Genomic DNA, 10,427 nt, shown 5'->3' on the forward strand with positions numbered 1-10,427 from the left:
TAGTAAGTAATATTATAATATGCTGATGTACCATACTAAACTCTACATATACTATATTTTTTCTATAAATAAATACCTATGATAAAGTTGAAGTAATAAATTAGGCACCGTAGTATGAGATTAACAGCAATAACTGATAATAAAGTAGAACAATTATATCAATATACTCTAATAAAAGTTATGTGAATGAGGTTGGTCTCTCTCCAAATATCCTATTCTACTGTGCTCACTCTTCTTGTGATGATGCAAGATTTCAAAATGCCTATATAATCAGATGAAGCGAGGTGAATCACGTAGGCATTTTGACACAGTGCTAGGCTACTCCTGACCTTCTGATACTACGTCAGAAGGAGAATCATTTTTTTCTGGACATGGCTACCACGGGTAACCAAAACCACAGATATCGAAACCATGGATGGGGGAGGAGATACACAGATGGGTGACTACTGTATAACTGGTAATGTTGCAAAGAATGCTTTATTACTTGATGTGGAGAACAAAGGCTAAAGAAAAAAATTAAATTTCCTTAGAACTTACCGCCCAATGACAAGTCCTCGAGACAGGCAGAGTGACATTCCTCTAGGAACTCAACTGCCTCCATCGATGTTAATACTTTGCTAAAGGCAAAAGGCAACCTTAGCTTAAGAGTAGCCTGACCTCCAGGATCCTGTAAGTCTTCTTTAACAAATAAAAATCCCTTTCAAGGGGCGCCTGGGTGGCTCAGTGGGTTAAGCCGCTGCCTTCGGCTCAGGTCATGATCTCAGGGTCCTGGGATCGAGTCCCGCGTCAGGCTCTCTGCTCGGCAGGGAGCCTGCTTCCTCCTCTCTCTCTCTCTGCCTGCCTCTCTGCCTACTTGTGATCTCTCTCTGTCAAATAAATAAATAAAATCTTAAAAAAAAAAAAAATCCCTTTCAAAACTTCCTTTATCTCTACCCCCCAGGATATATGTTAGTTCTCAACCTCCAAGCATATGGCCCACTGATATATGTCTGAAAGGTCTCATGACTCAGGTTTTACTAGACAGTAATAAAAGATCTTTTCCTAACAACAGCTAGCACTGCAAGATCCTAGAAACCTTGCTTCCAGATTCCTTAGAGATTAATGCTATCCTTAGACCTCTCCCAACTTGAAAGTATATAATCAGTCACTCCTCACAACTCCTGTGCAGCTCTTTTTGCCTATGGGTGCTGTCCCTGTGCTTAAATAAAACCACCCCCTTTGCACTAAAGATGGTTCAAGAATTCTTTCTAGACAATTTGCTCCCAAACCCCAACATTTTCACACCATTGCTGGCTTACTGCTGTCAGTTGTCTCTTCCCCACCAAAAACAGACCGAATATTTTTATTTATTCCCATCCGTTTCACCAAACATATAAATAGAAATAGAAACTTTTAATAGCTGCCTTCTGCTAAGATCCCCCCTCACCAAAAAAGTTTCAATTAAAATAAGAAACCACACTCTGAACTCCACAAAGCCCTTACAACTACCCTCAAACTATAATTTTGGGCTTATTTCGCATTGTAGTATTTTTCATATTGGTCTACTCCTTGTCCCAAACTTCCCAATCTTTCATAATTTTGGTCTCACACGCTTTAAACACCAGCTTTTCTGTGAAGTTTACTATGAATTCACTCTCACAGTCAAAATTAACTTTCTCCTCCACATTCCTCAGCAACGTCTCCTCTGTTTAGTATGTGGAGGCCAAGAAAAACAAGGCTGTACCCACCTCAAGTTTAGCCTTGACATAAGTACAGCCATCTTGGCCCTGGCAGCCATCTTAGGGCTCTGTGACTGATAAATGACCCCTGGCTCCAGGAAGACTGATCAAAGGTTTTGAAAACAACACACCATACCAAAAACCAATTAGGAACAGGATAGCTTAACGAGGTAATAAGTCAAGTCAGGAGGATAGCTTGACGTTGTAATAAATGTCAGAAATAGGATAGTTTAACAGTATAATAAAACACAAGAACATAGGGATGGCGATCGTGGCCCAATCACCTACTGCCAAGTCCACCCCTACTGTCTTTAAAAACTCTTGACTGTAATCTGGTTCAGGGTCCAAGTCCCTACTCCGCTGTGTCGGGTATACTTGGGCCCAAGCGTAAGCTTGTCAAATAAACCCTCGTGTACTTGCATTGGTGTTGGCTCCTTGGTGGTCTCTTGGACACGAAGCTTGGGTGTAACAGGTAGATGTTTTGTCTTGCCTTAAGTTAATTGCCAATGACTATTTCTCATCCTAGGTAAGCTTCCTGAAGGCAAGACTCATGTCTTGGCAATGTTCTCTAAAAAACAGAAACCAAACTAAGGAGCAGTGGGTGAAAGGAAGGAATCAGCATAAGGCCAGAGGAAAAAGCAAAAGCAGGTGGCCTGGCCTCCAATCAGTGGGTTCATCTTAGGTGAGCCCCAGGACCTTCCTAGGATTCAGTTGAACTTATGTGTAAAAACTACACTAGGACTGCTTTTAACATAAACCAAACGAGGGGCCCCTGGGTGGCTCAGTGGGTTAAGCCTCTGCCTTCTGCTCAGGTTATGATCTCAGGGTCCTGGGATCAAGCTCCCCATCAGGCTCTCTGCTCGGCAGGGAGCCTGCTACCCCCTCTCTCTCTGCCTGCCTCTCTGCCAAATTGTGACCTCTCTCTCTCTGTGTCAAATAAATACATAAAATCTTAAAAAAAAAATAAAATAAACCAAATGAAGAACAGAAAAACTAAGAACAAAAAATAAACATCACATGGAAAAAATCTCAAGGAGGGGGCAAAAATGTTACCTATCCAAAGTAGTCTCCTTACAATCATTCTCATTTTCTAATGCTTTCCCACCACGTTAAACAACGTTTATGAACGAAACACAAATGTTCTTCACTGTCCTGAGAAATCTGAGTCCTTATATCTTACCAGCTTCATACTCTATTAACCTTCCCCTTCATTCTCTGCACGTGTCACACAGAACCTGAGATTCAAGGAAGCTTGAATCTCCCACATTGGACCAAGACCAAGTATGTGCTCTCTCAGCCATCTCGGCTTCAATGTAGCATTTTTCACTTACCGTAATTAAAATAGCAGCAATCTTTGTCAACCCAGGTTAAAGCCAAGGTTCCTGGGAGGAAGGAGTGTGTCCGTCTTCTCAATCACTGCTGCATTCCCCAGTCCCAGCACAGTGCTACCTGACACCCCGTTAGCTCTCCGGAGTAGCCGCTGGACACTGAGTGAAAACTAATGTTACAGTACGTGCTGTCACTGAACCCAAATACGGGGTCCTCACATCGGCCTAAGGGCTCTCTGAGGGCCCTCCTTGCTTTCCTAAAACAGACGACAATTTCCCAGGAGGAAAAGTTCAGGCAACGCGGAACAAGGCAGATACCCCTGAAACCCTCAGGAGCCAGGGCCGCAGGAGACCGAGACGCCAGCCAGCCCGCCCCGCGGCGCAGACACGTGGGGAGGAGAGCCGCTTCCTCCGCCTCTGCCGGCCTGCCCATCTTACCTGGGTTCAAAGGGCCCGCTCTTATCCCACCTCTTCCCCTCCACGCCGCCCCGCTTCTCACCTGGCGCTCGCCCTGAGCGCTGTATTTGTTCCCTTTACTCAGCCCCAGGGATTTCTCCAGCAGCGTCAACTCCGCGGCCGCCGCCATCTTCCGGTAGGACCTCCTGGCAGGGGCGGGACCAGGACAGCAAGGATTTCCTGCATTGGCTGGGAGGGAAGGCCCGCTCCCACAAACGGCACCAGCTATTGGCTTAACGCAGGGGGGGCGTGGAAAACGTGCCCAAGCGAGGAGGCGGGGCCAAGATAAGGGGCGGGGCGGAAAGATGGGTGTAAGACAAGTGGAGAGGTGGTGGCAAAGAGTTCTGTGAGTTCTTGGAGCTCTTGAGGACGTTTTGGCATAACGGGCTTTGGTGTTGCAGTAGACGGAGTCTGCTCATTTCTAGACAGCAGGCTGTTGTCCTGGTTGGCAGAGTTAACTGGTTAGCTAATTTGGCATGCTAAGAGACTTTTTATGCATAATTGGAATCGACATTTACCGTAGCTTGGCTTGGGAATCTCTGAATTTGGACAATCAAATTAAATAGCAAAGAGTTCATGGTCTATTAGGAATTTCTAACAGGGTGTTATTCATGGGGATTTTAATTGTATTGGAAAAACAAATTTTTTCTTCTTTCAATATACAGCTCAATAGTAGCAGAGCATTAAAATTTAAAGATTATTTACAGAGCACTGGGTATATTAGATATCACCAAGCAATTCCTGTGGCCCAGGAAAATCAGCCATCAATAGTTTTAATGATCTTATTTGCAGTACTACAAAGATAAAGTATTGATGTAATTTATGTAGCTTTTATCAAGTGCATGAGAAATGCACATAACATCTTCCCCTTGAGCTGTTACATGCTTATGTCTTTAAGTAGAAAATGGGTAGTGTATGTTGAAGCCTGGACTACTTCCAAAAGATTTCTGGAATTTTTTTTCTCCACATTGAAAAGTGAATAAACAAAATGTGTATTAGTCTGAGAGAAATGAAGTACTACAAGGTAGTTCATCACTAATTCAGAAATATGGCCATTTCATAGGGAAATGCTGTCCATGTATGATACCTTCCCTACCCCCAAATACTTAATGAGTTAACACTGACAGCAGAAGTAAATAAATATAAGGAAAAGGAAAGTTGGCCAAATCAACATAAACAAAATACAAAGGAAATTCCAGTGGAAGTGGATTATTGCACATTGATTTTCTATTTTCCATATACAAAGAATTGAATGACTATTTCCTTACTTCTAAAAAGGCCAGTTCTCTGAGAAATTTCACCTGTTTTCAGTATTTAGGTTCGGGTTCTGCTTATAATAAAACATTTTTAAAAATTCCATACTTATGTAATTCCAGTAGACGGTATGTAAGTTTTGACCTAAATGACCCGAACTATGATTTGAGCTCCAGGATAAAAAAATAACTGAATGGATATTTCCCTAAATGATAGAAATGATAATTTGAGGGAGTAAGATTTGATAAATAAGTAGGATATCATCTTTAAATTTATCCAGTTCAAATGATTACAGATAGATTTTGTAATTAAAAAGAAAATTTGTTTTAATGTGGATAGAAACTTCTTCCGTTTAAGCCCTGAAGTTTTTTAATATTGAATTTCTTTTTGTTTTCTGGTATTCTTACTTTTTTTGTGGATGTTCATGAATGGGATGGGGGGAAACTGGTGAACCCATGTAGTGCTTCTGAGATGAATGGGAAGGGAGATGGTGCCGGATAAAAGAGGCAAATTTAAACTGGATTCCAGGAGCCAGAGGTTCCATACTCCATTCAGCACTAACTGGTTGGGTCTCTCTAGGCAGGCAGTTAGCCTTATTAAGACTCAGTTTCCCCAACTATAACCCCAGTGGGCTTGAATTCTATCTGGTTCCTTTTCGTGTTGACATTATGTCTTTCAATGTTTAAGGTAAGCACACATATTTCACTTTTTTCCTTAAAGCGAACATGCAATTTTGTATACTTTTCCCTTAAAGTGAACACGTGTTTTTGTACCACTAATGTAATTTTGTAATTGTAATTTTGATATGTAACTGCACACTAAAGTAATTTTGTATGGTCGGCTGGAAAGTCTTTTGTTGTGGCCAACTGTGACGTATAAATATCACAGCTTGCTTGTTTTAAACAGAGGTTAAGGGTGGCAATGGAGGGATAGGGATGTCCCTGTCATATTCTCTATTCTTAATAATAACAGATGAGAAAGAGATCAGAAGTGCTTCATATGGACACGGCAAGCTTCATGGGCATGCAAGCTTAGAAGTGCCCTGTGGTTCGTTTAATGCTCTGCTGTTGCCATCTTGAAATTAATTATATATATATATAGTATTTTTTTTTTGAGAGACTGAGAGCATGTGTGCATGCATGTGTGCATGCCTGTGTAAGCTGGGGGGAGGGGAGTTGTGGGCAGAGGGAGTGAGGGAGTCCTGAGCAGGCTCCTTGCCCACTATGGAGCCCCATGCAGGACTCAATCTTACAATTCTAAGGTCATGACCTGAGCTGAAATCCAGAGTCAGTCACTTAACCGACTGAGCCACCCAGGAGCCCCCACCACTCCCCCCATTATAGTTTTTTTTTTTTAAAGGACCCTGCATTTTCATATTGCAGTGGGCCCCATGACTTATATAGCCAATCATGTATATAAACCTTGTTACCTTTGCTCCTGAGTTTAATAGACCAGGGAGATTCCAGGAAACATTTGAGGTTTGGACATTCCATGTCCAGTGCTTGAATATGTCTTTAAAAAATGCAGATCTATTTCAGAAACTTCAACTGACTGCCTGTGTACCCTCCTTACTTACCTGCTCAGGAACCCAGAGGGAAACTAATCCTTGCTGAGCACTGTTGAATGTCTGCTCAGTGTGCTAGCATAATGTATATCATTCAGTCTCTACAAAAATAGTAGAAGATGTGTGACCCTCCAGGTATGATTCAAGTCAGGACGTTTGGATACAATCAACAGTATCTACTCTAGGCAGGAAGTAGAGAAGAGGATTTTAGGAAGTTCACAATAATGTTAGGCTGGAGGCTAGAGAAATAATCTCAAACCTAGGATTTCAAAACCAAGTTGGAGAATTGGCCTGTTGAGGAACTTCTACCATGTGTCATCGCTACAAAGTACAAACACCAGAAATTAGATGTTACTGCACTTACCACTGCTAACAGCATCAATGCTGCTTCTGCCTCAGGAACATGACCTTCAAATCATTGGGAAACTTCTCTTTCATCATTACCTGTGGAAGCTGAATGCCCGGGCCACTAGCTTTTTCAGCAGAAATGGCAGGTCCATGCACAGTGGCTTCCTAACATTCCACACCTCTGGATCAAAGTTTTGATTGCAGAACTTAGTCACTTGCTTGTGTCCAAGGCTGTAAGTTAATCTAGGAAATTGAGTTTTGACTTCTATATTCAAGGGGAATTGATTTTATCTTTTTTAAATAAAGATTTTATTTAATTATTTGATAGAGTAAAGAGAGAGAGAGAGAGAGATCACAAGTAGGCAGGGCTGGAGGTAGAGAGAGAGAGGGAAGCAGACTCCCTGTTAAGAAGAGAACCAGGACCCTGAGATCATGACCTAAGCTGAAGGCAGAGGCTTAGCCCATTGAGCTACCCAGGTGTCCCTGATTATCTCTAGTACCATGACTAAATGATGGACATAATGGAGTTAGTCATTATACAATGCTTATCTTCTCTGCATGGTAGGAACAATATAACTATAAAAAATGTATAACTATAAAAAACTATAGCTACTTGTATAATTATCAAAAGTGGGGAGTTAAGATGAAGAACATATGGAACTGAGACTAGCTTGCTGATTGGTGTTGGTTAGAAGAAAAAAGCTATTATTTCACATTAGGTTCTGAAGGAGCAGGAGGGAAGGAGAAAGAAAAGATTTTTAGCAAATTCCAATATTGTTCATAATAGTTAAGTGATAGGCAGTATCCCCAAGAAAAGAGGATTCAGTTATTATATAAAGGTATTATTTTAAAAGTAACCATAGAGCAAATACATAAGCTGTCTTAAGCACCAAAAGAAAGAGAAAATGCAAGCAAATAAAGCAGACCATGTAAGTGGATGGCTGTATGTCTGCCTGTACCCATTTAACAGAACTGAGGCCAAGTATATGATTATATTAATAAATATGTAAGTTTAATTCACCTATAAAAGAAAAGCATTTTATTTTTTAAAGATTTTTTTTTTTTTTTTTTTTTGTATTTACTAGAGAGAGAGAAAGGAGCATGAGCAAGGAGAAGGGAGGGAGAAGCAAATTCCCCGCTGAACAGAGAAACCTGACACAGGGCTCCATCCCAGGACCCTGAGATCATGACCAGAGCCGAAGGCAGATGCATAACTGACTGAGCCACCCAGGTGACCCAAAAAGGATTTTAGAACTGTCTAACAAAGCAGAATTCACATGATGCTGTTTACAAGAGCACATCCCACATCCAAAAGAACAAAGGGGACTTTATAATGCTAAAGGCTACAATACAGGATAAAGATAAAATAGTGATTAATCGGGTGCCTGGGTGGCTCAGTGGGTTAAAGCCTCTGCCTTCAGCTCAGATCATGATCCGGGGTCCTGGGATGGAGCCCCACATCGGGCTCTCTGCTCGGCAGGGAGCCTGCTCCCCCCACCCCCCGCCTGGCTCTCTGCCTGTCAAATAAATAAATAAAATCTTTAAAAAAAATAGTGATTATTGTTCCATACCCAGAAACATGAGAAAATTTTTACCAGGAGATACAATAGGAGATGGCAGGGGAAGTAGAAACTCAGGAATAATAGGAGCCTTTACTATATCTTCCTCAATCTGAGACAGAGCAAGCAGAAAAAAAAAAAAAAATTAGGAACAATATAAAAAATCCAGAAAGATAAGGAGTAATTTAGAACATAAACATATGTATAAATCTCTGAAACCTGATAAATAGAGGAAACACCTCTGTATTAGCTTATGGCTGCTGTGACAAATTCCTACCATTCTGGTGGATTAAAACAACAGGAATTCATTTGTCGCATTCTGGAAATTAGAAGTCCAAAATCCGTTTCACTGTACCAAAATGAAGGTGTCGGCAGACTGCATCCTTCCAATCAAGGCCAGCATCTTCAGATTTCTTTCTGTCCCATCTTCTCATACCCTTCTCCTTTGTGTGTGTCAAGTCTCCCTCAGTCCCGCTCTCATAAAGACGCTTGTAGTGGCATCGAAGTCCCAATTGGGTAATCCAGGATAATTTCCCCATCTATAGATCCTTAACTTAATTATATCTGCAAAGACCCTTTTTTATATTCCTTTATAGAGTAATATATTTCCAGGTTCTCGGGATAGGACCTGATATATTTGAGGCCACTGTTAGCCTCCCATACCTTCCTTTCGAGTGCATATGAGCATTCATGAAAATTGATTGCATCTTAGATCATGAAGAAAAAAATAAACTTGAAAAGTCATAAATCCTAAAGAATAAAAATAATTTTTGACCACAAGGCAGTAGAATAAGAAACTAATAAAAATAAAAATTTAAAAAGACTTCTTTTAGAAACATAAAAACATTGTAATAAGCAACTCTTGGATCAACGAGGAAACACAGGGTAAAAAAGCAGAATCTTGTGGATCTATGAACACAGTTATGATAGGAAAATTTATATTGTGAAATATTTATATGAATAAAAGTGAAAAATAAATCAAAATAAAATTGTAGTGTAAATAACTAAAAAAAGTAAGCCAGGGGAAAGCACAAGGGAAGAAGTGATAAATGTAGAAGAATTGTGTAAGAAAACAACAATAACAAAAGAGTAGAATCTATGAATAAATTAAAATTGCAAAAGTTGAAAAATTCACAAAATTAACAAACCACTAGCTAGTATGTAGTGGAAAACATAAAAAGAAGAAAGCATAAATACACAGAATTAAAGTGACAAGGGCAATAACCATTCTAACAGAGAGAATTTTAAAAAACATGAGATTTACTTTGTAGAAGCCTCTGTAAATAAATGTAAACTTAGATGAAGTTTCCTACAAAAATTGTTTGAACTTTTTTCTAGAAAAATGCAATGTAATCAAATTGACACCAGTGAAAAAGATAGCCTAAAGATTCCATAGTAATTACTATGGAAGAAGTAGAGGAACTAGTGAAAGAGCTGCCTGACAAAAAAGTACTAGTTCCAGAAATGTAGATCATGGAATTCTATCAGAGTTAAAGATCACATTATCTTCATGCTGGTTAAACTACTCCAGAGCAAAAAAGAAAAACTTGGAAATTTGATTTACAAAGAGACTAAAACATTGATCTCTAAACCTGTCAATGGTATCTCTCTAAACCGGAAAACTACAGAACAATCTCAGTTATAAATATATGCGTTAAAAATAATAAACAAAATATTAGCAAATAGAACCCAATTACACATTAAAAATACATAATGAATAGGTAGAATTCATTCCAAGAATTCTAGGGTGGTTCAACATTAGGAAATCTGTTAATATAACGCATCATGTTAATATGGCTAAGGGGAAAGATCATATAATCATCATTGCAGGCTCAGAAAAGTCATATGACATTATTTAATACTCATTCATATTAAGAACACTCAATAAAATAGGAATTTATGTGTGTGTGTGTGTGTGTGTGAATGAGTGTGTGTGTGAGTGCACTTGTGTGCCCAAATCCCAAAGGTAGAGTTTGCTTTTTATTTAATAGGAGAACATTAGAAGCTTTCTTGTTAAACTCAGGAAAAAAGCAGAACTCACCATCTCCACTATTTCAAAACACTGTGTGAGAGAGTTTTAGCCAATGCTTTTAGATAAGAAAAAGTAACTGGAGGCATTGAAATGGAAATGAGAGGTCAAAATCTATTTGTAGAGAATTTGATTTTATATCTTGAAAACTCAAGATAACCAATGGAGAAA

At 39.7% G+C, this 10,427-nt stretch overlaps 1 protein-coding gene across 3 annotated transcripts in view; it reads right to left on the reverse strand.

The window, feature by feature from the left end:
• EEF1E1 (eukaryotic translation elongation factor 1 epsilon 1) overlaps positions 1-3,678 on the reverse strand; it is a 32,886-nt gene extending 29,208 nt beyond the window's left edge. For all 3 annotated transcript variants that reach the window (XM_032341065.1, XM_032341063.1, XM_032341064.1), the window contains exon 1: positions 3,546-3,678. In XM_032341065.1, the coding sequence (XP_032196956.1) occupies positions 3,546-3,632 (87 nt within the window). In that variant the 5' untranslated portion in view covers positions 3,633-3,678. The remainder of the gene's footprint in view (positions 1-3,545) is intronic.
• Positions 3,679-10,427: the final 6,749 nt, after the last annotated feature.

This window comes from Mustela erminea, chromosome 4 (assembly GCF_009829155.1).
Source record: "Mustela erminea isolate mMusErm1 chromosome 4, mMusErm1.Pri, whole genome shotgun sequence".
NCBI classification, from domain to species: Eukaryota; Metazoa; Chordata; class Mammalia; order Carnivora; family Mustelidae; genus Mustela; species Mustela erminea.